The sequence below is a fragment of the Furipterus horrens genome, unplaced genomic scaffold, assembly GCF_987537825.1.
Source record: "Furipterus horrens unplaced genomic scaffold, mFurHor1.1.pri manual_scaffold_2, whole genome shotgun sequence".
NCBI classification, from domain to species: domain Eukaryota; kingdom Metazoa; phylum Chordata; class Mammalia; order Chiroptera; family Furipteridae; genus Furipterus; species Furipterus horrens.
Genome location: NW_028327172.1, coordinates 143610025 through 143637836, shown reverse-complemented (window position 1 = coordinate 143637836; position 27812 = coordinate 143610025). Strand labels below are relative to the sequence as shown.

The following is a 27812-nucleotide window of genomic DNA, read 5'->3' as shown; positions in this document are numbered from 1 at the left end:
TGTTGTTATAAATAAAAGAATCAAGCATTAATCTTTGCTTCACCATAGTGAGACATAGCTTCTTTTTATTAGTTTTTCAAAATGGGAGATAAGGAAAATGCTAATGTATGATTAAAGCTAAAAGATTTAAATAGATTTGAGTTCCTATGAGGCGGGCCTCTGTGAGGCCTCCCATGACAGGCAAATTTCTGACCATCCGTTAAGGGAGGCCAGCTCATATTCCACATTTCAGAGAGGTGGACTTAGAAAGAACTCTAAGACCCAGCTGAACTCATTTTATGAAAAGACCTATCATCATTTTTGTACCTTTTTTTATATGTATCATTTATTTGCAAATAAAAAACTTAATTAAAAGGAAGTTTAGTCTGCCTCAAATGACCAAAATAAGAATTATACCTCAAGCATAAATCAAATTAAACTGAACTTGATATTTTGTGTTAAAGTAACAAAAAGGACCAAGAATATTTAACTAAAAGATAGAGCTCTATAAAATTTAGAGAACTGTATAGATATTTTCAAATAAGTAAGACATCAAGAGTTTTCCAAAGATTTATTGAAGCAGAAACAAATTGGTCAGATACTTGTTGGAAAAAAGCAGTTTTTATGGTACTCAAAAATACTTTTTAAAAAGTATTCCAGCACAAGGCTTCTTCGTAAACTAGATTATGTTGTAAACTTTTTTCTAAATCTCTTAGGAGTGTTGTTTCTTAAGAACTAGAGCTTATTCCTATTCCAAATCTATCTTGCGCTCCTGAAAAACTGCAGAAAGGCACTTGAAAGCTGTTTCTTTAAGATATGGATTTGTTTTTTATTCTTGCTGGTAATATATTGCTGCACAGACTGTGTGCGATTTTCATTCCAGATCATCATGATGCTGAGAAGTTTCATTAATGACCTGTTACAAAAGATAAAATTCAAATCAAATATAATACCACATGCTAAAGATTAGATTACCCCATAAAGCTCAACAAAGAAAATCCTAATTATATGTAATTTATTGGGAAAGTCGGAAGGTTATGTTGGTTCCACGTGACAAAGGGTCACAACTAGTGAGACAGATAATATATAAGATGCTCTTCACCTATAAGCAAAGTAAGTATCCAATGGGATGTTATGACTAAAAAAAGACACTTTTGAAAAAAACCTGTGTTTATGAGGAAGGATGCTGTAGTAATTCTATGCAGCAAAGTTGGAAAGCAATTAAAATACTTTTAAGTTCATGTGCAAGGGAAGATTATATCAAGATTATAATAAATTTCAACCATTTCTAAGGTTTTTTTTTTTTGTGTGTGCACTTTTAGGTTTGTGTGCAAGGGAAGATTACAGGATGACTACAATAAATTTCGACCACTTCTTTCCTAGCAGAGAGGTAACTGGAAAACTACCTGATCATATGGCATGTCCTTGTATTATATAAGAGCCCAGGGGTGTTTAGGGAAGGGCATATGTTCAGGATCAAGACATTTTTTGTAGTGTAAAGAACAGTTCATAAAGCTAGTCTGGAAAGTAACTTAAGGAAGCTGTACTCCAACTTTAAATTAAGGATCTTAGAAAAATCACTAATTTTGGACTGTAGGAAAGATTGCTATCTCACCTTCACAATTAGGAGCCAAATACTTAGTTGGCTGTGTATAGTTTTAGAAGAAGAGGCCACTTTTCTTTCTAATAGGCACAAGAGAAACTGAAATCTCCCCAAATTAGCTGGCTGTATCTGAGCCAGACTTATTAATTTATTTAAAAGGATATCAGTGCCTATCTGAGATTTCTCTAGTTTTGACTTAAAGATACCAACCTGTCCATCTCTAGTTTCAACAGTCTTAATCAGAAGTGTTCTTTTTGAGTGGGTGTCAACCAGAGGGAGCGAATCCAGGTTGGTTTCTGAATAAGGAAAATAGGCCCAAAATGAATAAAAAAGAAATTGCAAAAACACAAGTAACCATTTTTCCCAAATAATTATGATTTTTGTTCACAATTGTTTAAAGCACTACTCCCCAAATAATTCTAAAGACTAGTACCTATTTTAAAACCCAGTCTGACACCACTGTAGCATCAGGATGAGATCAACTACAAAGTGTACGCTCCATTAGGAGTAAGTCCAATGGAGTTTGCATAGAAGGTAAGGCAGTTTGAAAATCATGTTTTATAGAACTTTTTCTTATATGGCATTTTTCAAGTATTATTTTAAAATCGAGTGATTTATAAACAGAATGGTAGCAAATTGCTAAAATTTTTCATAAATGGCAATAAAATGCTTACCCCTCAAGTTCAGAGAAGAAAAGGTGGGAAGAGGCAGAGAAATCCTACAAAAGATAAAAGAAAATCCATAAAATTTTTGAAAAATCACTCAAACAATAAGAAATGAATTTATATACTCTAGTTTTCATCAAATAAAAACATTTTCTCTTCTATTTCATAAATGAGGGATTACTTCAGAAACATTTTCTCCTGATAGATCTCACTAGTACATTCAAATATTTTACTCCAAGCACTTCACCATAGGGGCATGAGCTGGAGGCCTCATAGAGTGGGTACAGCATTGGCTTTCACAGAATCATAGGTTCAAATCCCAGCTCTGCTATTAATTAACTGCCTAGGACAGGTTACTCATCTCTCTGAACCTAAGGTTCCTTATTTATAAAAAGTGGTAAGCGGCTACCTTGAAGAAATGGTCTGAAGATGAAACGAGATACTATATAAAGTGAGTAATATAACACTGAGCAAATGGCAGCTGTTAATTCATGCACACAGTGGTCCTTGTTTTATACCTGCTCTCCTCGCCTTCCAGCAGCTTCCTGTAGGTGGCAATTTCAATGTCAAGAGCCATCTTAACATTCAGCAGGTCCTGGTATTCACGAAGGTGACGAGCCATTTCTTCCTTCATATTCTGAATCTCATCCTGCAGGCGGCCAATAGTGTCTTGGTAGTTAGCAGCTTCAACAGCAAAGTTCTCTTCCATTTCACGCATCTGGCGTTCCAGGGACTCATTCTGCAAGGGTGAAAAAGGCTTCCAATGTTACTTCCCAGGAAAACCCAGCTATTTCCAGAACCACTTACAGACCACTTGGAACCATTTCCCTTAGTGGGAAATGATGAATGCTCCAATTTTAGGTGGAGAATACAAGTACCAAGATTCTTTTTAATAGAAACAATAATATAAGCTAAAACCTTCAGATCACAACTACTTTTCACATCTGTCATTTTCTGTGGATAAAAATATCTATTTCTCTTCATTTGAAGTTCTGTTTAAATGTCACCGCCATGAGCTTGGTCAATTGAATAGATCCAAGTGAGTTATTTTCCCTCTTTTATTGCAGTGTGATACTCACAGTTCCTTTGAGTGCATCCACTTCGCAGGTGAGGGACTGCACCTGTCTCCGGTACTCATTTGACTCCTGCTTCGCCTGGCGCAGGGCATCGTTGTTTCGGTTAGCAGCCTCAGAGAGGTCAGCAAACTGTCAGAAAGAAATTAGAAATGTAGATCATCTGAGTGATTTGATTCCATTTAAGAATCTACCTTATCTGAGCAAGCGAGAAAGCTTAAAGGTAGCAAACAAAGGGATGATACAAACCAAATTTATATCTTAAGTTCAAATCTCAACATCTGCCAAAATATGTCTAAATTTCTGTTTTGAAAACCAGACAAAAAGCAGTGGAATGCTGACACTGATCTTTTCAAGTAGAAACTCACTCTATTACCCTTATTTTAAAAGGGCAGAAGTCAAGAGCATGGCATTGGAGTTTGCTATGCAGTAGAATCAAGGAAGAATAATGGAAAGGGAATCTGCTGTCAGTGGTAGAGGCTATAGCAACAAATGAAACTTGAACTTGAAGTTAAAGCCAGCTTTCTGATGGGAGCTAAAGGATATTTAGGAATCAGAAGCAGGTACAGTGTCTGCAGAACAAAATGTATTTCTTTTGTTCTAGTCGCACTAACTTGTTTCATACCTTGGACTTGTACCATTCCTCAGCCTCCTGAAGGTTCTTGGCAGCCACACTTTCATACTGCTGACGTACATCACGCAGGGCAGCTGTGAGGTCAGGCTTGGAGACATCCACATCGATTTGGACGTGCTGCTCCTGAATCTGGGCCTGCAGCTCCTGGATTTCCTAAAGAAAGAACAGACAGAAGGTCAGCCATGCTGAGTATGGTAACAGGTTCACCCGCATTCATTCACAGAAGGTGACTCCACTTACCTCATCGTGGAGTTTCTTCAAAAAGGCAATCTCTTCCTGCAAGGATTCCACTTTACGCTCAAGGTCAAGACGTGCCAAAGAAGCATTGTCCACATCCTATTTTGAGAAAAGATGGGAGATGGAGGAGGAGAAAGTTTATTTATTTTACAGTAACTCTATGAGCTGGTTGTCTTTACTATAAAAAGAATTTTGACAAATTTATGGCCTTTGAATAAGTTTGTAAATCATCCAGTGCTCAATATACTATGTTTTCTTTCCTTAATAGATGTGAATTGTTACCCACTGCGTTATATTCAAGGTAGTTAACAATTTAAAAATAAATAAATGTATAGCAACATGGTAAACTGCACTCAATGAATTACTACTGAATGTACATTATACTAGTGAACTTATTTTAAATCTAGAAAATCAATGCCATAACATTTAAGGTTTTTAATTTTTTTGGTAATGTCATGAAATGACATGGTGACAGGAGTTGACCAGATATCCTATCAATACGAGTCCATGTAGAACAGAAATTCCTGCATGAAAAGTTTGTGTATACCTAAGCTCTTGTTTCTCTACTCAAATCATCTGAAATGAATCCTTATGACCCGAAGCATATACGTAGTCATCTGACATTCATGTTACAAGACTAGATTTATATCCAATTTAGGATGGGCGCTGGCAAAGATGCAGGTCAGGCAAATCAGGAAAAGAAACATAAATCTGTATTTGCTTTTCTTTCTCTGGTGGTTTTTTTTCTTTCTGAACTCCTATCTCATCCTACAAGGGTGTGTCCATCCGTTTTACTTAGTACTGTGTCTGTCACCTCAGTTTCTTAGCTTGTTTCAGAATGACTTGTCAAAATGCTTAAACATAATGAAATTATTGTATATGTAGAATTCTTGCTGCTTCACCACTCCTTCTGAGTTTCCACCATTTGTAAACTACTACATTCCAAATAAAAATGTGTAATTTTGCAACTCAGATTTTATTCCCCCAAAGGAACATTATAAGGATTTTTATGCTTCTTGTTTTATAGGTTATTATATGTGGAGTACAGTTTACAGCTTTAATAGTAAAATGTTGAGACCCTTCTATCCCCTTCATGGAAATGTGAATGAGAAAGTAGTGATGATAAACAAAATCAGGCTTGAGAAAAAGATTACTTTTGCTTGTTGCTAAGCCCTCAAAAAGATATAAAAGATAATTTACTAGCCGCTATAAAAAATGCAATGTGACATTCTACTTCATTAAAGAGAATATGAGTGGTGTTACCTAATCCCTAAATAGACGTTTATACTAATAATGTTTTTTTTTTTTAATAGGAAATGTCACTTTATATTTAAAAAGAACCTACCTCATCCTGGCTTTATTTATTTATTTTTTTAAAGTATATTTTATTGATTATGTTGTTACAGTAGTTCCAATTTTTTCCCCTTTACTCCCCTCCACCCAGTATCTCCCTCCTCCAGCATCCCCCCCCAAGTCCATACCCATGGTTCGTAAACTAATATTGTTTTACATTAACTCACTACTCTGCAGAAAACATTATAAATATAATGATCATAAATGCTCAATGACTAAAATGAACCACACACTGATACGTTTAAATTAATTTGGCAAACGTATTTCTGCTTAAAATGTTATTCTAGACTTTTCATACGAGAGTGTTTTTATAGCTAATCCCCCATAAGAATAAAACTGTGCTGGAACTCTTCTGTTTTTGGATTCTAATTTTAAGTTAAAAAATCCTTTAAGTCCATCTAACTTTGGAGAAAAAATATCTTTAATTTAAATTTCATTTTTCAGCCTTAGGGTTCTTCTTCATTTATGGAGAGAATACTAAATAATATAAGGATCTAATAAAGAAAGGCCTTTCCAAATGTGAGGCATGAATGTAGCTTTAAGAACTACTCACATCACATACTTCAGAAGTCTGGGCCAGATATTAGATATGGGATGTTAGCAAATACTTGTGTCCAATTAGAACTGTGCTTACATCATTACATATTCAATAAGAAAGTAGCCTGTTGCAAAGCTTCTCTAAGAACACAAAGACTCCTATTATTTCTGTCCAGAGCCACCACACTAGCCAGAATGTCTGTATCTACATTCCATAGTGAAGCCCAGAGAAACCATTAATACCTTTCAGCCAGGGGACAGATGGCTCCTTTTCACCCTTATTAGATCACAAAATAGTTGTGCATACTGATACTTCCATCTAACTTTAGCGCCACAATAGAACTTGCAGGGGAGAAAAGAAACTTTCTGGCTTGATGCCAATTAAACCAAGTTTCTTATGCTCCAACACGCTTAACATTTTTAACTACAGGGCAGAATTGCGCTTTTTGTGGCCTTGTAAAAGTTAGCTAACTTAGCCAGCCACAATCCAACTCAAACTGTAACTGCTGTAAATCAGAATATCAATGTGTTACAGAATCAAAACGGAAAAAAAATTTCTCTGGAAGAAATATGGAAACAAAGTAAAAGAAATCAAACATTCTCTTTATGTCCTAAGGAACGGTTTAAATCATCCAATAGTTTTAATCCCCAGAAGCCCCACCCTGGGGCCTTTCTGCCACTAGGGGGCCTTGCATACAGACGTGCAGGTTTGCACTATTTAGACTTGGGGCAAGTAATATTTATTTATTTATCTATCTATTTATTTATTTTATTGTTTATGCTTTTGCCGTTGTCCCACTTTTTCCTCCTTCGCCCCCCTCCACCCAGTTCACCCTCTCACTGTTGTTCATGGGTCCTTCATACACGTTCTTTGACTAATCCCTTCACCTTCTTTCAATCAGTCCTCCCCTCCCCCGCCCCCACGGGGTAGGGTGGGTGTGGTCCAGTGGTTGCGAGTGGGAGACGATGTACAAACCTGTCTGAAGGACTGCAGGGTGCTCTCCGCTTCCTCTCTCTGAAGCATCTCCTCCTGCAGCCTGAAAACAGTCGCACAATGAGCAAAAGGGAAACGGGAAACAACCGCCAGGGGCGGGGCGGCCACACCCAACCACCGAGCCGCCGCAGGTCTGCGGGACTAGAGTTGATGCGCCACCTCCGCAGGCAGCCTGCAAGCGCAGCGCCGCACTGTGCAAGTTTTAGCTGGACTAGGGCTGCAGCGTGGAAGAGCAATCACATCCCCGCACTGACCTGCACGGGAGCGCAGTCACCCCACCCCGAGAAGCCTCGGCAACCCTTTGTCTTTCCTGCTGCACAGCCACCCCTTTCCTCCCTCCTCCGCCCTCAGGCCGGCAGCCCGCCAGAGGGGGCCAGGAAACTTTCTAAAAGTTTGCAGATACTGCCTTAGAGCCTTCTACTACAAAGTGGTAGTCCAGAAATCTGTAAACTGAAACAGGCGTACTTAAGCAACAAGTGGGGGCAGAGGGGAAACGCTAAGTGTAACTTCTGGGTTCCGGCGGGGCTGCGCCACTGCAGCCACATCCCCGCTCCCCCGAAGTCCCTCTCCCCACTCCCCACTCCCCACTCCCCACCCCAACCCCCACCCCGCAGCCGCAGCCGCTGCAGCCGGAAGCAACCCAAGGGCGTGGCAGCACCTCGGGCGCAGGGGTGGGGGGCGTTCCCCTCTTTCCCTCCTTGGGCCCCTCGCGGGCACAGCCTTACTTCTCCCGGAGCCGCATCAGGTCCTCAGCCAGGTTGTCGCGCTCCACCTCGACGCGGGCCTTGTCGTTGGTGAGCTGGTCCACCTGCCGGCGCAGCTCCCGCATCTCCTCCTCGTAGAGGTCCCCCAGGCGCGACTTGCCCTGGCCCTTGAGCTGCTCGAGCTCGGCCAGCAGGATCTTGTTCTGCTGCTCCAGGAAGCGCACCTTGTCGATGTAGTTGGCAAAGCGGTCATTCAGCTCCTGCAGCTCCACCTTCTCGTTGGTGCGGGTGTTCTTGAACTCGGTGTTGATAGCGTCGGCCAGCGAGAAGTCTACGGAGTCCTGCAGCAGCCGCACGCCGGGTACACTGCTCCGCAGGCGCACGGCCGAGGAGCGCGTGGCGTACATGCCGCCGGGGGACGAGGCGTAGAGGCTGCGGCTGGTGCTGGGGCGCAGCGCGCTGCCCAGGCTGTAGGTGCGGGAGGACGTGGTCACGTAGCTCCGGCTGGAGCTCGGCCGGCTGGCGGTACCGGGACCGCCGAACATCCGGCGGTAGGAAGAGGAGGACACGGACCTGGTGGACATGGCTGCGGAGGGTGGCGGTGGGCTAGGCGCAGCGGCTGTGGGACTGGCGGAGAGGCGAGCGAGGCACGCGGTGGGTGTCGGCGCTGCTGCGTCTCTGGCGCGAGGACCCCGGTGCGAGAGTAGCAGAGGACTGGACCCCGCCGAGGGCGCACTTTTTATAACCTGTACCTTCCCTCCCACTGCCATCCCAGCCAATGGGGACCCGGCAAGTAGCGGGAGGGGTGGGACGGCAGTTGGGGCGGGGGCGCCCTCGAGCCTTCTCCTCCCAACTGCTGGGCTCTTCGAGACTGGGCACTGTCCCCTTAGTTACTTCTTGTTTGGACTGGGAATTTCGGGGGCTTCCCTGATGATGACCCAACCTCTGCTCACTCTCTAAGTGCTGCAGAAGGCGGGGTCGTGCAGTGGTGAGGGAACGGGACTAACACTGGATCAAAGGGGTCCGGGGCACCGCGACAAAGAAGCTTGGCAAGCTGCGCGCGGGTGGGAGGGGCGCGCGACTACAGGGCTGCAATCTGCCTGCGGAGAGCGGGAGGAGAGACCCGCGGGCAAAGGAACAGGAAGAGGGGGAGTAAAGGATCCAGCCGATGGGAAGGCTCAGAGTGAAACAAAGAATGCCTGAGATTGAATGGTGCTGCCCAGGACGCAGGGTCTGCCCTGCGCAGCCTTGTGCTCCGTGCACTTAGCCAGGGGCACCGTTTGGGTTCTCAAGTCTTTAAACCCTCTTGTCTGACAGTTCCTGTTTAGAAACCTAACGGTCTGGTTCGGCTTTGGACCCCACGAGCTGCTGGGCGGCGGTGTGTAAGGCCCGGGAATCTGGGTGGGGTCCCTGAGTCACAAGCTGTGAGTCACCACGCCCTCTGCCCCCGAAGTTGAGGGCTCCTAGCGGTTCTCGGGAACCGTTAGACGGGACTGACTCAGGTCTATCCACGTCCTGCGCGAGGTTCGTTCCAAGTTTTACCCAACTTGAAGCTGAGCCTTTGCTTTTTTGTGTACGGCTCGCCTGCGGGGGAGACTAGAGCGCCTCGAAGTTTTTAAGAACTCACCAAAGCCTGATCTTACTCCTACGTGCGGACCTGTTAACAAGAAACTTCTGCAGATCTTCCATAGGCGTCCCTAACAGGTTTTCTTTGCCAACTTCCTTCCCACCCTTCCCTCTGGTCTCCTCTCATCCCCCCACCCCCCACATGCCATGAAACCACACCCGACTTTGAACACTATCTGAAAGTTCTGGGTGAAAGAGGAAATTCAGAGTCTGTGGTTTCAAAATCAAATTCAGTGATCATTGGTTTTTGTGTTACAGTGGAAGTCATTAAAGGTATAATCTGCGCTAATTATGGAATTAATTAGGTGTTGCTTTAAAACTCCAGTTTGATTAACGAGAGGCAATTATATAACTCAAATGTCAGAATGTTTGGGGAAAATAGATTTACGTGTTCATCTGAGTTCAGCAATGCCCACTACAGGGTCTTGGTGACTTGACTGGGAAATATCACAAGTCATTTTGGCTTGTTTTCCAGAATTTGTGCAGATAAAACTGCAGAGCAAAAACCTGCTGGTCGGTCCAGGGCACCATGGCAGTGTTCAGATTCCTCAGATCCACCACCAATGCCTTTCTAGGTAAATCACTCTAAAGCTATTGTTGCAGTGTTAGTAACATGCAAAACAGAATGGTTACCTCTAAAGGGAGATGGAGACAACAAAGGCAAGCCAGTCTTTTTATTATTTAATTTAAAAACCACAGGGGTTTGGTTTAAAAAATATTTAAAGGACTTAGGAAGTACAAAAAGGATGAACTCCAAACCCTCTTGATTCTATAGTGAACAGATAGGGGAGGGTAAAATCCCCCCCCCCGGGGGGGGGCAGGAAAGGTACTGGAGCTTACCTGGCATTTAAGAAAAAAATAGGTTAGAATCAAACGAAGGGTTTATTCTAGCTTCTCAGTACAAACCACTTTTAGGCAGTATTTTGTTTACTTCATTTCAGTTAGTTTTGGCCAGTGGTGCTGCCAAGGTCGCGCTGTGCAGGACCCTTTGCTGCACAGCTCTCCTGCTGTGGATTTTTCTTTTTCTTTCTTTTTTTAAAATTCTCTTGGTTAGTGGAGGCTGTGAGTTCCTTCCAAGGAGCAGTCCATGGGCTCCGTGCCCTGGCAGACTAGCTATGATGCTCCATACTTCCATTTTGCTCTCTGAGAGACCTTTATTCATGCCACTGCTCAGCAAATATCACTATTGTGAGTTTGCCTGGAACCCTTAGGATGAGAAAAAGCCATCTCAGTGTGGGGGAAGACCTTACTCCCACCTAAAATGCTGATCCCAGGGCAGTGCTATCAGAGGATGCTTGCTGACTGACTCACCATGGAAAATGAGGGCAAGGATCTGGTGTGGTGTGGCAGTGTGCTGTATTGGTGACCACAGCAAATTCCTCAGGGCTGTAGTGACTTCCTCTGGGATGACTGTGGCCCTCCTCATCATCTCCGGGGGATCCCTTCTCCTTTCTAAACTGTCCCCTCTGTGTTCTCAGGACTGTGATATGTCCACTTGCACTTGTAGCTCAGGCTGCTGTAACAAAATACCACAGGCTGGGTGGCTTAAACAACAGACATTTATTTCTCACAGTTTTGGAGTCAGGAAGTCCAAGATCAGGGTGCTGGCAGATTTGGTGTCTGGTGAAGATCTGCTTCCTGGTTTGCAGACGGCTGCTTTCTTACTGTGTCTTCACTTTGGGGAGAGAGCAAGCTCTGGTCTCTCCCTTTTCGTGTAAGAGCACTATCCCATTGTGGGGTTCTACCTTCCACATCTCATATAAGCCTAATTACCTCCCAAAGGCCTCACCTCCAAAAACCATCACTTTGGAGAGCAGGCCTCCAACATATGAATTTGGAAGGGGAGGAAGGACGTAAACATTCAAACCATAGCACCTGCCATATAGTACATGTGCGCGCATGCACAAACACACACACACACACACAGTGTTCAGCATGTCTTTGCTATTAGAAATTGCCATAGCTTGGGTTGGACTGAGGGTTTCAAACTCACTTTTACTCACTTATTTCGACTGTATGAGACTTTGGGAAAAATTAATTTCATTGTGAGATAAATTATACAGTGGCTAGCACAGTGCCTCAGTCAATGGGTGACAGTCATCATTGAGGGGGATCATTGTCAGAACTAACGTTCTTGACTATCATAACCAATCCTGCTATATATGTACCCCATGTTCTTACGTTATGGAAGTAAACAGTATACAGACATAGCTTTCTGGGTTTTCATATTTATTTTTTGATTGCTGTGAAAACCTACCTTAGGAGTATTTTTAAATGCTGGACTATGAAGCTGCTTCAAACACTGCATGAGGCAAGTTGTGTATAAATAAGGAAACAGTAGTACAATTTGTAAGCCAGGCATAAACATGATTAAATCTAAAGTCCTAGCAGTGATTTTGGAATTTGCAAGCTGTGGTGATGTCAACTGAATTGGGTGATTCAAGCTAATGGACCAGCCAGCCATGCAGAGAGGAGCTTAGTGGCCTGTGGGAGCTTTGGGAGAGCTGGCTGGCAGGTGGTCTCACCAAGAGGACAGCTCTTAGCAGGCCTGCTTGGGTGGAATGTAACATGAGAACATAAGTGAGGTGGTGAAAGGCATGGCAAAACCTAAAAGGCATGGTCATTAAAAAATAAAATAAAATCAGTACTATGATAAATGCTTTAATTTTTGTGCCTACTGGATGACAGGAACTTTGCATGCATTTGATTTAACTTCATTACTCCTGTAGCATACTGCAGGATAGATCTGATAATTCATTTCACAGATGAGAAGTCTAAGATGCAGGCTCACAATTTGCTCATGGGCTTATAATTAGTAGGGGAGGGAGGAAGGAGGCAAGAATTTGAATAGAGACCTGGCTCCACACACACTTTTCTCTTTGCCCTGACAATGACATTTTGCTTACTATCAACCAACTCAATTCACAAATATTATTTAGGGCCCTACTGTGTTCCAGGAACTGAAAAGAGAGAATAATTATCGGAATCCATTGTGAAGGAGAAGATTCCTAGAGGAGTCTGGCAGATACTTAGAATATCAGGTTTTATGTTATTCAGATGATGTGGCAATGATAAGAAAGGAATTTGGTTTTCACCTGCACTCTAAATCCTTACTTTGAGAGTTGAACATTTTCACCCAGATTTCTTCAGAAGCATCATATCCAAAATTGAATGTAGCTCATCCCACACCCTAAAACCCATGAACCACAGCAACTTCCCCTTTTAACTTCCTTGTCTAATCAGAGCAACACAGCAAACTAACAAGATTCGAAACTTTAATCATCATTGCCACTTTCTAGTCTTGAATCACACAGATCTGGTGGGCGTTCTGTCCCATTGCTTCCTTATCCACTCTTGTGTTGCTGTCACTCATCCAAGCCTTTTTTGCCACACCCCTGTGGTACTGTAACCAGCTTCCCTCCTTCCAGGTTCTCCTTTCCCTCCCCAGTGTTTCTGTCTTCAAGCCACAACCCCTTTTTCCTAGTTACTGCATTTGTAAGACTCCCTGAAGATCCAAAATGAATCAGTCATTTCCTCATTAGAGTGTAAGCTCCATGAGGGCAGAGTTATTTTCTCTTTTGTTCATCATCCTATTTTTAGTGCCTGGAGAGCAGTCTGATGTGTTTATTGAATGTATGAATTGGTGCAGGAGTAGTTCAGAGAGGAAGGAAGGAAGATAGGAAGGAATAGAGAGAGGGTGGGAGAGAGGAAGGCTGGGTATGTGTATGTGTGACTCAGAGAGAAAATAAGGGGGAAAAAGTAATTACAGCTTGTAATAAAGATGAAGGAACCAGAAATTTTGCTACAGAGGAGGTTGAAGTGCATAGTTCAACTGTGGCCTTCAAAAGCCATGCTGAGTATGCACATACATCTTTATTTCCACTGACCCCACCAGAGAGCAGTTTCAGTGGGGCCCCAAGCTTCTCTCTGTTCTACGAATGCACCACATTCTTCCCATGCCCAGCTCTTTGCTTGTATTCCATTCAACAGGTAAGTGTTAACCATTTTCTGCACTGCCTGCAATGCTTCTTAGTATATTCAGGTACGTAGGAAACTTTTAATGTCTCAGGGAGCTCCTAACTTTGTGAACGGATTAGAAACCACATAAAGAGCTGTAATACACAGGAGAAACAAGATGGCGGAGGAGTAAGTGGAAGCTACACTAACTTCCTCCTAGAACTAGTCTGGATTTACAATGTAATTTTGGAGAAATCATCTGGAATAACGAACCGAACACCAGCTGGAGAGAAGTCTTATAACCACGGAGAGACAGAAAAGGCCGCTACATCACAACGTGACCGGTAGGGAGTGCGGAGACGTGGAAGGGCTGGCTGGGCTCCCACGGGTGGCAGCTGAAGGGGCTGAGAAACAGCTCAGCAGCCGGGGATTCCCCCTGAGAAGGGCAGTGTCTAAACCCCCAGCTGGGCTTCCCAGCCTACAGCGACAGAGTGGAAAGTAAAATAGTATCAGCTGTGAAAAGCGAAAAGCCACAGGCTTTCTTGCTAGCCGGAGAGAAACAGCAGGAGAAAAAGAGCTCTTAAGTGGATCACATACGAAAATATTTTGGCCACCACTTACCTTGGGCTCAAGCAGAGGGAAGGCAGAGAGGACTGGAGACACTTGGGGAGAATTTGGCACGGTGGCTTTGAGGGGAGAACTGGAGGAGCAGCTGACTGGGTCCCAGTGCTGACTCATCCCCAGTACTGCGGGTAGACCATTCCCCTCCAAGTGGCGTCAGCCTGAGGGGAAGCAAAAGCCCTGCCTACAGGAATAAAGCTGCCACACCCACAGTCCTTAAGCCTGACAGCTAATCACAGATTGAATAGATTAACAATCAAAGAAGACAGACAACAGCAGTAGATCCCTGGAAGTCTCCAACAGGCTGCCTAGGGCCAGACTGGTACATGATCTGACGCCACCAGAGGCAGATCCAGGAAGTGCAGAACATTCCAAGAAGCACCAACAAACAATAGGAGTCAAAAAAATGGGGAGACAGAGAAACAACCTCCCATCAAAAGGAAAGGTAGAATCCCCAGAAAGAGTGCTAAATGAAATAGAGGGGAGCGAACTATCAGATATGGAATTCAAAACATGGATTATGGAGAAGCTGAATGAGCTCAGCGGAAACTTCAAAGAACTCCAGAAAAACTACAAGGAACTCACAGAAAATTACGTGAGCATGAAAAAGGACATAGAAGCTATCAATAAGAGCCAGGAGGAAATGAAAAATACGATCTCTGAATTGAAGAACACAGTAGAAGGAATTAAAAGCAGGCTAGAGGAAGCAGAAGATCGGATCAGCGAGCTGGAGGACAACCTACACAAAAACTCCCAGACAATGCAACAAAATGAAAAAAGACTGAACAAGACTGAAGAGGTTCTAAGACAGCTGCAGGACAACATGAAACGTAATAATATCCGTATCATAGGAATTCCAGAAGGAGAAGAAGAAGAGCAAGGGATAGAAAACCTCTTTGAAAAACTAATGACAGAAAACTTTCCTAACATGACGAGAGAAAGAGTCACGCAAGTCCAGGAAGCACAGAGGGTCCCAATGAAGATGAACCCCAACAGGCCCACTTCAAGACACATCATAATTAAAATGCCAACATTCAAAGACAAAGAGAGAATCCTAAAAGCAGCAAGAGAGAAACAACTAATAACATACAAGGGAGCTCCAATAAGGCTATCATCAGATTTCTCAGCAGAAACACTACAAGCCAGAAGGGAATGGCAAAAAATATTCCAAGCAATGAAAAACAAAGGCCTACAACCAAGAATACTCTACCCAGCAAGGCTTTCATTCAAAATGGAAGGTGAAATAAGGAGTTTCCAAGACAAAAGAAGGCTAAAAGAATACATCTCCACCAAACCAGCATTGCAAGAGATGCTAAAGGGTCTGCTTTAAGAAGATGAAGAAACAGAGAGACAGAGAGGAACACGAGTACAAAGGGGGAAAATGACAATGAATAAGTACTGAAAGAAAGAAGGAACTTCTACCATTTGCAACAACATGATTGGAACTAGAGAGAATTATGCTTAGCAAAATAAGCCAGGCAACAAAAGAAAATTACCTTATGCTGTCACCTGTTACAGGAAACTAATGAACAACACAAACAAATGAGCAAAATTGAACCAGAGGTATGTAAACAAGGAATAAACTAACAGTAACAAAGGGGGAGATGGGAGGGAGAGAAGGGGTAAGAAGGGGAAGGGTCTAGTCAAAGAACATGTATGAATGACCCATGGACATGGACAACTGGGTGGGGACTGACTGTGGGGGGGGGCAGGGTGCAGGGAAGCAAGAGGGGGAAAAAAAGTGAGACAACTGTAGTGGAAAAACAAACAAACAGAAATTTTTTTAGTGGGGGGGGAATAAAAATATAAAGATTAGAAATGCAAGTTCAGTGAATATTAGAAGGACAAGGATTTTCCTTCCGATAAGACAGTCCTACAGATTTAGAGACTTGTATGTGGGTTATGTTACATAAATTAACATGTGTTTTCTGTTTTCAAAGGGCATAAGCCTACGATCTCATTACCTGAGTGATTGTCTGTACGTATAGGCCTCACTTAATCCTGTCTGCATTGCTGCCTCCTGAGACTCAATGGTTTGGCTGAACTAAGTGGCTGGGTTGGTGAAGAACGGGGTGGTCTGTGGGCTTCACTTTAAAACTGGTTTCTCTTTTCTATCCTAATGGCTTGGACAGAAAAAGCCCAGAGGCCTGAGATGGGGGAAACCTAAAATATTTCCCTCAGTCCAAAATAAGTATAATGGGCAAAAGGGTTTTGGACAGGTGAGATGTACCTGGCACACCTTCCTCCAAAGAAGCCCTTCTTTTCCCTAATGTGGGACATTGAAAAATTAATACCTGTCTTTTGTCATCTAGTGGTTACGGATTAAATGATGTCCTTTAACCCTGTTGCCCCCAGAATACAACAAGGATGCTAGCCTGTCAAACCAAGCATGCCGTTGTCCAGAGACAGCCAACCAACCTGGAGTCTGCACGATCCTTCCCCTTGTGGGAAGGCCACCCTCCCCTCCACATCCCCACTCTTATTAGGGATTTCTTGACCCACGGGTAGGTAGGACGACGACCATGTCCAGCTTGAAGCAGCTAGAGGAGCTCGAGACCTTCATCCATTGTCCTTTATAAGATTGTAAAGGGTCTTAAGTCTGAGAGGGAGGAATTGTTATTTTTTATTGTTAAAATATTTAACTAATTAATTAATTAATTTTAAAAAAAGAAGAAGAAGAATATATGAAAGGGTGAGGCGGGAGAGCTTGTATGTACGACCCATGGGCATGGACTTGGAGAGGGGATTGTTGGGGAAGGGGGGTGCTGGGCGGAGGGGAGCAAAGGGGAAAAAAAATTGGAACTATTGTAACAATATAATCAATAAAATATACTTAAAAAAAAAAAAAGAGCTGTAATACACAGCAGGATGTGGTGGGTGAGCGGTCTAATGGAGACATGAAGGAAATACTGAAGGGGTTTCAATGGAGAAGTGATCATATCCATTTGAGGGAGATCAGGAAATGTAGTTAGAAAAGGTTGTGTCTGAGGAATGGGTATGATTTTTATAACTTACCATGGTAGAGAAAGGATGTTTAAAACTGGTGAGACAGTATAAGCATGGAATGCCTAGATGTCAGAGTTTGGAAGACATTTAGGCAATAGCGGGAGTCCCAGGGTGGCTGCATTATGGAGCAGTTGTAGGCGAGAAAGGGAATTGAAAACTAACTTGAGACCATGCATTGGAGGATGAAATGCAAGAGAGAGGAGTTTGTAATTAACGTGGTGGGCAGTGGGAATTCACAGCATTCGAGACAAGGAGAAAGGCACGCTTGTAGCTGCATTTTTAGGAAGATGGTTTCAGCATGCCCTGGAGGCTGAGACGAAGAGACCTATTTGAGGGCTGTTTGCAGTAGATCAGGTGAATGGTAACGGGAGTCTGACCTGGGGAATACCATGATGATGAAGGGGAATGATTGTTAGAGGCCCTGAAGTTAGAGAGAGGACAGGCAAGTCACAGGACTGAGCGTGTGGGCAGAGTAACTGAGAGAATGGAGGCATTAGACACAGAAAGATGTAGGTGGAACATTGATTTGAAGTGAGAGAGAGTTAATTGGAATCCCTGTACCTGGAATTGTCTTCCCTTCTCTAGTCTATATAAAGTCAAACTTAATGAGAAAGGTGGAGGATAAGCCGAATCATGGAGTTTTACCCTTTATAGTAGTTCTAATCTACTGACATGGTATTTTTGATTGCCTTAGTCTTCCTTATCTGATGTGAGTGTATTGGTTTGGTCTCCATAGCTGATGAAAAATCAGGAACTTATTCAGCTTTCTCCAAATATTTTCTTTTTTTTTTTTTTTTTAAGTTTAGAGAAAAAAAAGCTTAAAGACAAACTCCCAAAAATCTCTTTGAATATTTCTTTGGGGAAAATGCAGATTATAGTTCCCCACAGAACTATGTGTAATTTATAATTTATAATTTCATCAAAGTCTCATGAAAGTTTATGACTAAGGAAAAGGATGGTGGTCAGTATGTACGTAGAAGGAATAAACAATGTAATATATGGAGGGAAAACCTGGTGCCAAAACAAATTCAAGTTGATGTTAGACAAAGACGTGAAGCTACATTTTCAGTTTTGGTTCACCTAATCCAAGACACAAAACAAAACCAGCCCAGTTACAAAAACCAGGCCTTATTTGAAAGAGACCTAAAAGATACTGTCACAGTTTAGTGAGACTACCACAAAAAAGATCCCATAGAGGTGTCTGACCCCTGGACTATAATATTGTTTGTACCATTTTTCAGGGTAGAGAAGAAGGTCCTGTCACTGCCAAAAAACTGGCCAAGTGCTTTGGTGTCCTAGAAATTTCCTCTGCCTGTTTTGATAAGGTCGTCTAGTTCCTAAGTGGTGAAAATTTTTTTCAGGAGGTATTTGGGTAAAGGGCCTAATGATAACTGTTTAATAGCACAGTTTTCTTTTAAAGAACTGAACAAGTTAAAACAATAATTTCTGATTTGTATTTATGGTAGCCTGTGAAGTTGGAAAGGAAATATCATTATCTATATAGTCAAGGTCTCTTTCCTGTGTATTTGGAAGAAATGAAAGAAGTCCCCTGTAACTCAAAACTGATTAATGAACTGACCAATCTTTCCAAAAATTTGGGGATGCTGTCATTCTGGCATACCACATTCATTGAGCCACTGAAATGATTTGCTTCAGAATCTTGAATATTCAACTTACTTTTGAATATATTTTATAAATTCACAGTTTAAAATACATCCCATCAAACTTTGGTTCAATGTATGTGTATGCTGATGGAGATCATTAAGATTTATGGACTTAGAACTGAATATCAACAGACCAAGTATTAGAAAAACTATAAACACATAAATCAAAGTAACATTATGTGATATCATGTGGCAAATGGAAAGCCCATGCTGATCACAAAGTAAAGCTTTAAATGTGATTTTTTAGATGTTGATATTTAATCTTTTTCTCATATGCAGCTTTTTTTTTTTTTAAAGCAACTGACATATCACTTGGAACTAAATTATGCTATTGTTTTGGAAGCTAAAATTTGTCTTAAAATTATGTTCAGTTATGACGTTAAAAAAATGTTAAGTTTTATTGATTGTATATGATCCTGGATTCCCATGTGCATTCACATAAACTAGTCTTGAGACAAATTAAATGAAATATATCATGTATTGTGTTTAAATTATTATTTTTTGCATTTCTGGCATAATTTCTTAAATGTGAAAATGCAGACACAGACATATGTGTGCAGATATATGCAACCCTGAGCTCATTGCAAAAATACCCCTGATTGCCTCGTGATAGTTTTGGAGGTGGGTTACCTGAGTATAATATGTATACAGTAGTCCATCTCTATATCATGGTTCACTTATCATGGCCTCACTGTATCACGGGGTTTTAAAAAATATTATATTTAGTTATTTATCACGGATTTTTTGCTGTATCGCAGAATTTTGCGGTACTGTACACGTATGTTGTTAAAGTTACATAGGTTTAAGAGTGTAGAATATGTTTAAGAATAAAAGTAGTGTTTATAAAAGTGTGGAAAAGGTTAATGAGGGAGTGGGAAAGGTTAATAAGAGACTGGGAATGGTTTATAAATACTAAAATACTAAATAAATGCACGGTTCCTACTTCACGGATTTTCACCTACCATGGGGGTGTCTAGAACGTAATACGCATGATAAGTGAAGGAATACTGTATGTACTTGTAACTGGAATATCATGTAAGTCTTCTGTGTCAGTGTGTTTGATCTTGTGGATCCCAGATGGTATTGTAACAGTTATTTAAGATGCCACAATAATAAAACTATGCAAGACAAAATATAATTAGAATTTATTAAAATGACAAGAAATAAGTAAAGAAAGACCATTCTGAGTAAACTAGCAGAATAAAGGAACAACCCTCTTTATAATTCTATTACAATGGTTTCTAAATTGTGTAAGGTTTCATATTTCTAATTAGGTAAGTACTGGAAATATGCCCTCTAACGTGACTCATGTGGGTATGTGGAATAACTGCAAAAAATATTATGGAAGTTTAGCTTAATATAGATTCATAATTTCTTCATAGCATAAATTATGAAAAACTGTTCTGGTTACAATGTCGTAATTAATTTGTCTGTCCTCTTTAGAACTTTAGGAGGTTAGACATGTGTGAACTGAATATAGTGCAGAGATATTTGCATGTCTAGATCAGGGTTTTTATTTTGCTAACTCTGGGTTGGTTTTCAGAGTCCATGATATAAGTAGGCATACTGTGATTTCATTACTGGAATCAGAGTCTCATCCAGATAGAAAAATGAACGGTGATCATGATAGCTTGCATATACTGAGCCTGTGTTCTATGTCAAGTGTTAACTTATTTGCCATGTGTTAACTTATTTAATTCTCTCAACAGCCATTTAGGCATATTAAGGAAGTAACATTAAATTACCTTCTCTGAAGCACAGAGAAAGTAAGTAACTTACTTAAGCTCACACAGCCAGGAAGTGGCAGACCTGGAATTTGAATCCAGGACTTCTGGCTCTAGACTCCACATTCAAAACTGCACTGGACTGTATGGTACCTCACATACCGTGGTTTTTGTGCTACTATTGGTAACATCCCCAGGTGTCTTTGGCATTCTTATCATGGTGTCCATCTTACCTCTTTAGACTACTATTTTTTACTGTTGTGTTGCAGCAATAGGACCCCTTTTTGATCTAGAGAATATGATACCCTTCATGAATCATCAAGACAGTTATGGACAGTTTAGGGGTTTTCTGTGGAGATCTCACTTCTTAATTCTGACTCAACCCACCAGAATGATTTGATACATATGGCATATGACTCCTGCATATAATTAAATGAATAAAAATCCTTAACCACATTTGCTAGTGGAAAAGAAATAAACTGCCCACATTTTTGGTACACATAACGCTAACCCACACTTACTCTTTGTTAGTTTGAATTTTAGGGAAATTTATTAACATGTGAGATACTAGTATTGCACAGTCCAAGCACCATGGGAGAGCTGTGTGAAATGAGAGATTCAGTGAAGTACAGGACAACCAAGATTCTCAAGGCCAAACTAAAGCAACAGTACTGATAACACATATGAGCTTATTATCCAGATTTTAATATTTATGGCATAATACTAATCTTCTTGCCATTGCATATAAGATTTTCCAAGCAATACTTATCAACAGAGCATCTTTAAAGCACTTTGCATGTGTGCAAGGGCAAGAGCAACACATAATCACACTCCTTTGTGGATCTAAGTGTAAAAAAGAATGCATGAAAGTGTTAAACAACCCAATGAAATCCTAACTTGGTAGTGGCACAATAACTTAATAGATTGGATTATTTTGAAGAGAACTAGTGACCCCCTTCCAGCAATATATTTTGAGTCCTCTTGTGTGCCAAGCTCTCTGCTGGGTTGTAAGGGCCCAGAAATGAATCTAGCACCTTCCTTGTGTTCAGGGAGCACCTGATCTACTTCTCTCTTCTCTGTTAAATCATTTTGTCTCCAAGTCTTACATGATTGTTCCGTCCCATGGAGACCCAGTTTAACATAATTATTCCCAATAAAGTTAGAGTGAGATAGCACTGACTTTTACTCTGAAATCCATGGAAATGTAAAGTTTATCATTTTGTTGTCCTTGATAAAATAGGGCATAATAACTAGTTGCTGGGTTACTACATAAAACACAGGCCCTAAACTGCAGTGGGGAAGAGCAGTTAGCAATTAAATAACGGAAATGACTAGTGTGTTTAAAACCCAGCACACTACCCATGTATTTCTCAGCACAGACATCTAGGTTGCTTAGGCAACTTTTATCATTAAGGAAGTAGTTCTGGTGACTCACGCTCATACAGAACGACTTCTTTCAAAATCGGTGTATTCAGAGACCTTACCATTATGCATGTTTTCTTTTTCTCTGGACTGGGACAGAAAAAGTACATTTGGATGGCACAGGTTTATTTTTTAGCATAGTATTCACTGGCTGGCCCATATTTTGAAAGTTAATGGACTCGTGGTGATCAGAGTAAAAGGTCAGTAGTTTCTGCAAAATATTGTTGTATTAAATAAAGGTAAAACTAACAGCTTGTTTTCTAAGCAGAAATGTTATATCTTAAAATAATATTTCTTGTGAGTTTCATTTTTTATTTAATGTAACAGTGTCATTTAAAAGACTAGTCATACATTTGATAAACTAGAATCCTGAAGTATTTTATAAATACTTTTATTTTATTTTATTTTATAAAATGCCTTATGTTTTCCAAAGAGATGAAAAATGAAATTAAAGTCTCCTGTGAGAGTTGCTGAGAGATGATAATTATAAAAATAAAGTAAATTGAAGGAAACTCCTTTGCCAGGTCCTGTATTCAAATTTTCTGTCCATCTACTTGATCTTTCAACAGTATTTGCTTACTAATAATTGATTTTTTTCTTTGTTAAAAACTAGTAGAGGCATTGTGGAAGGAGTTAGTTAATTCAAAGAGTTGTAGGTTGATAATGTGTTTGGAGAACTCTGTGGAAGAACTTATTGTTGACAGTTAAAGGGAACTGGGAGCCAAGTGTCTGACTGCCGTCTGGGATTTGGACAGGAGCGCTAGGCTTTTCAGTCCTTCTTGGTGGTGCCAGCGCTGAGTGTGCTCAGCCTGCCGTGGACCTGAACCACTATTATAGCTTTTGTCCTAACTCCACAAATCATGCTATAAGTCTCAAATTTTAGACAGCATAACTTTAGCTGTTTTCATTGTAGCCCTTTTCTGTTTTTAATTTTGTGGGCTGGCAAAGCTTGAAAAGACAGTGAGTCATGACAACCATTCTTTTTTCTCCAGTTAGAAGCCTTCAGTGTGAGACCAAAGCACTGAGCACCATTTGTGTGATTCATGAACCTTAGCTGCTGAACACTTCTCTGTGGGGACCGTTTCAGGGAACATGTGGGAGAAGTGCTAGTCCGGTGGTTCCCAAGTGTGGTACCCAGACCAGCAGCATCAGCATCACCTGGAAATCTGTTAGAAATGCCGGCTATCCTTCCTGACTCCAGACTGACTGAATAAGAAACTCTGGGGGTGTTTTAACAAGAATCCCAGATGATTCTGAGAAATGTTAAAGTCTGAGAACCATTGTGCCAGCAAATTGTTAGTACTTGTGGCCATGGAGAGTATGAAAAATATAGAGGTTGGGGAGTGGACATGTTGATGAGTCTTTGCTTATGAGGAAATAAAGAATAGATAGAAAAAATATTATACCTTTGGGAAGTCCAAAAAGAAAAAGCCTAGAACTTAATTGTCAGAACTAATTGCTTGCATGAACCTTTGCCTTCTCAGAGAAGAGCAAGCTCTCATATGACTAGGTTACTGTGAAATATATTGGCACAGTTCTGAAATTCTAGAGTAGTTTTTCTAGTGAGAAAGGCATACATTTTTATATTAGAACATAACTTCAACTCAGGTTTGTACAATTCTATAAAATTCTTATATTCCATTAACTAGGCCAACTCGTTTGCCTCTTAAAGCTGTAGTGTCAACATCTGAAAACCATCTGTGTATGCATTGTTACTCTCCATGAATTATTTCATTGGAATGAAGTGAGGGAGTCAATATATGTAAAAGGATTTGTGAGGCATATGGAGCATGGAAAAATGTGAAGCATAAGGATCAACAGTGATTAATACAAATATTGATGGTGAAGTGGGGTTTAGAAGTTGATACAAAAATGGATATTTTAACTTCCCTTTGACATCCTCCCCTTTTAGTTCTGGCTCTGTCATGTATTAATTTTTGATGTTAAGTAAAAGGTTTTAATCTTAATTTCCCCGTCAAATACATAGTATTAACAATACCTACTCAGAGGACTGTTGGGGGAATAAAATCAGATTAAAATATAAAAAAGCAGTTTTTAAAGGTCAAACATTACAAAGTTTAGATATTGTTGTTATTATAAGTCAGGATTGAGGATGCCTTATAATTGTTGACATAGTGACATCATCCAGGAGTTTGGAATAAGTGTGTACATCAGCAGACTGTACGATTACAAAAAATAGCTATGTTTACTTTTCTACTAATTCTCCTTCAGTAGAATGTTTCTGTTTCTAAAAAAATAAAGGAGATCTATATTTTATTAAAGAAATCAAGCCTGATATTTTTATCCTTTGAACTAAGAGATGACACTTCACTCATTCTTTTGTGGAAAGATGACAGACTCCTAAGTCAGGCTACCTGGGTAAATTCCCAGGTCCTCTACTTACTAATAGTGCACCCATGGATAAAGCTCAGTTTCCCCATGTGTAAAATGGGGGTGATGATACTATAGAGTTGCATGAAGATTAATGAGAAATGTACAGAAAATACATAGTAGAGTGCCTACAACAGAGTAAGTATTCAGTAATGTGGGTTGTTGTTGTTATTATTAAACTCTAGCATGAAGAGGAGAATAAAAGCCTGTGACTGAAAGTTAAGGGCAGGGGAGAATAAAGGAAGGGGACAGCTGATGAAATGACCTGATCATTTTACAAATGAAAATTCAAGGAGTTCCTATAACTGTTCTGGGCACTCTTATTAAAATCAAACAAGTCTCAGACTTCCGGCCAAGATGGAGGTGTAGAAAGACATGCTGCATCTCCCTCCACAACTAAGAAGGAACACAACTACCTCAAAACTAGAGACAACCAGAAGTTCCAGAAAATCAAGCTGCAAAGAAGTCCAACAAAGATAGAAAGAAGAAATGCTCATCCAGACAGGTAGGAGGGACAGAGAGGATCTTGTGTGGTGGTGGCAGCAGCAGGCCGGCGGAAAGCACAGTCACATGTTTTAAAAAGTTGGGAGGGACGCCTGGGGAGCACTCCCAGCACCATACCTGACCACGTAGCTCATGGTCCCAGCACCTGGGAAAATAAAGCCTCATTGCTTCTGACTGTGCAACCAGTGGGGGTTGGTGTGGAGGAAGAAACTGCCTATTTCTCAGCAGAGTCTGCTTGTTTAAAGGGCGCCCACAGTCTAAGAACATCAGCAGACCCACTCACTCTGGGAACAATGGGCCAGGACAACAGCTAGAAGGGCACCAGTCCCATATGAAAGTGGGAGAAGTGCCCGGAAAAGGGGAAAATGCTGACCAAGTGGCATTGTTCCCTCTCAGACCCCTGTCCCACATACAGTGCCGCAATGTGGTGAAATGGGTCGCCCTGTACTGATGGGTCCCTAAGGCTCCGCCCCTTACAATGTAACAGGAGTGACAGCTCTGCCTAAGACATAGAGGTAAGCAAACACAGGAGCCTGTCAAGATGAGGAGACAGAGAAGTATGGCCCCAAAAGGGGAACAAATCAAGATTTTAGTGGGAGAACTAAGCAACAAGGAGATAGTCAATCGAACAAACGAAGAGATAGCCAACCTAACAGATGAAGAGTTCAAATCACTAGTGATAAAGATGCTCACAGGCTTGACAGATATGCTTAAGTACGGCAAATGCATAAGGGAAGAAATGAAGGCTATGCTAAATGAAACGAAGGAAAACCCACACAAAACCAATGGTGAAGGGAAGGAAACCAGGGTTCAAATCAATGATTTGGAACATAAGGAAGAAAAAATAGCAGTCAACCAGTGCAGAATGAGAAAACAAGAATTGAAAAAAATGAGGAGAGAGTTAGGAACCTCTGGGACAACTTTAAACATGACAACATCCAAACACAGGGGTGCCAGAAGGAGAAGAGGAAAGGAAGAGAGGAGCAAGAAATTGAAAACTTACATGAGAAAATAATGAAGAAAAAACTCCCCAAATTTCATTAAGGAAATAAACATACAAGTCCAGGTAGCACAGAGAGTTTCAAACAACCTAGATCCAAAGAGGACCACACCAAGACATATCATAATTAAAATGCCAAAGGTTCAGGATAAAGAGAGAATCTTAAAAGCAGCAAGAGAAAAGCAGAGAGTTACCTACAAAGGGGTTCCTATAAGACTATCAGCTGATTTCTCAAAGGAAACTTTGCAGGAAAGAAGGGACAGGCAAGAAGTATTCAAGGTGATGAAAAGCAAGGACTTACAACTAAGATTACTCTATCCAGCAAAGCTATCATTTAGAATGGAAGGGCAGATAAAGTGCTTGCCAGACAATGTAAAGCTAAAGGAGCTCATCATCACCAAGTCATTATATGAAATGTCAAAGGGACTTACTTAAGAAAAAGAAGATCAAAATTATGAACATTAAAATAACAACAAACAACTATCAACTGAATCTAAAAAATAAAAACAAAATCCAACTAAGCAAACAAGATTAGAAACAGAATCATAGGTATGGGGATCATTTGGAGGGTTATCAGCTGGGAGAGGGAAGGGGGAGAAATGGGGAAATGGTGCAGGGATTAAGAAGCATAATCGGTTTGTACAAAATAGACAAGGGGAAGTTAAGAATAATATAGGAAAGGGTGAAGCCAAAGAACTTATATGCATGACCCATATAAGGGGGGTGGGATTGCTGGAGGGAAAGGGGGTACTGGGCAGAGGGAAGTAAAGGGAAAAATATTGGGGCTACGGTAACAACGTAATGAAAATCTACTTAAACGTACTTAAAAAAATCAAACAAGTCTAATCACTTTTGATTGAAAAAATTAATCTCATGATTTATAATATGCATGTCCATGTAATAATCAAAATTTCAATCCTACTTTAAAGTTACATGTCTTTCCTCCCTTAGTGTGAGTGCTGGAGGCAAGGAGCCATAGAATATGGAAGTACTGGATCTCTTCTCTTTCCCTCTCTCTCTCCCCGCCCCTTCCTCTCTTGTATCAACTGTCGGAAATACCTTCTGTTTCAAAGGTTATTTTAGTTTTGGGAAAAGCCAGAATTCACAGGGCACCAAATCTGGGTTCTAGGGCTAATTCACCTGGGTGAAGTAATGTTTTGCCAAAAAACTCTGCATCAGAGGTGATGCATGAGTAGGTGCATTGTTGTGATGAAGCTGCCATTCACCAGGTGCCCATAGCTGAATCATCTGAATAGTTTCCAGGGAGGAATGTTAAAGCTTAATGCAAAATTTGATGCAGATTTGTTGTTCTACTTGCTCATTTTGTATGCGACGGCCACACAGTACACATGCTCACTCAATGGTGTCTATTACCCCCCACTGAATAATACAGTGAAGCCATTGTTCACACATGTACATACCAGTCCCCTCTTCTTGGCTTCCAGGTTACATTGATATTGCACAATTTGTTCTCATGTTAACTATGGCTGGACTTTTTCTGGACAGGCCTCGTATTTTATATTGTGCTTAAATTATTAGTTGTTGTTGTTTCTTTTGGATTGAAGGCATAACTTTTTTTAATATGAAAATTCAGACACAGGCATATATGTACTGAAACATGCAACTCTGAGCTTTTGCTAAAAATATCTGAGATCGCTTTGTGATAGTCTTAGAAGTGGGTACCTAAGTGAAATATGAATATGGACTTGGAATGTTACGTAAGTCTTCTTGTTGGCATGCTTGTCCTGTGGATCCCAGATACTATTGTGATAATTACCTTTTACAGCTTCCTGGGAATTTGATAATTTGGTATGTTAGGTACCTTTTTCTAGTAATTATTAATATCAATTTGGTTATTTTTGAAATGTGCTTGATTAGCATGGGAGATTTGGGTAGTAAAACCATGAGATAATGACTAAATATCCATCCACCCAAAGGGATTCTGAAGTATTAGAACATACTACTAAAATTGCACATAGTTAAAATAAATAAATAATAATAAAACATTGCCACAACTTTGATTAACAAATAAAGCAAAGTCTGTATTTTGTTACCAATTATAAAAAAAAGAGAAAGGTTTTATTTTTATATCTTGACTACTTTAAGTTTTATTATTTT

At 40.8% G+C, this 27812-nt stretch overlaps 1 protein-coding gene across 1 annotated transcript; it reads right to left on the bottom strand.

Annotated features, from left to right (window-relative positions):
* Window positions 1–27: 27 nt before the first annotated feature.
* VIM (vimentin) lies at window positions 28–8406 on the bottom strand. The gene is made up of 9 exons (XM_090266568.1): window positions 7801–8406; window positions 7058–7118; window positions 4195–4290; window positions 3946–4107; window positions 3327–3452; window positions 2766–2986; window positions 2257–2300; window positions 1793–1878; window positions 28–895 (listed from the first exon to the last, which is right to left on the bottom strand). Exons 1-9 carry the CDS (start codon window positions 8361–8363, stop codon window positions 854–856), a joined length of 1401 nt encoding a protein of 466 aa, XP_090122694.1. The 5' UTR covers window positions 8364–8406; the 3' UTR covers window positions 28–853.
* Window positions 8407–27812: the final 19406 nt, after the last annotated feature.

Excerpts from the sequence above, each read along its gene's own strand:
- VIM (XM_090266568.1), bottom strand. The coding sequence starts at position 8,363 with ATGTCCACCAGGTCCGTGTCCTCCTCTTCCTACCGCCGGATGTTCGGC. Across the intron at positions 4,291-7,057 it reads CCCTGCAGTCCTTCAGACAG|GATGTGGACAATGCTTCTTT; the intron begins GTTTGTACATCG and ends TTCTCAAAATAG. Across the intron at positions 2,987-3,326 it reads TGGATGCACTCAAAGGAACT|AATGAGTCCCTGGAACGCCA; the intron begins GTGAGTATCACA and ends TCACCCTTGCAG.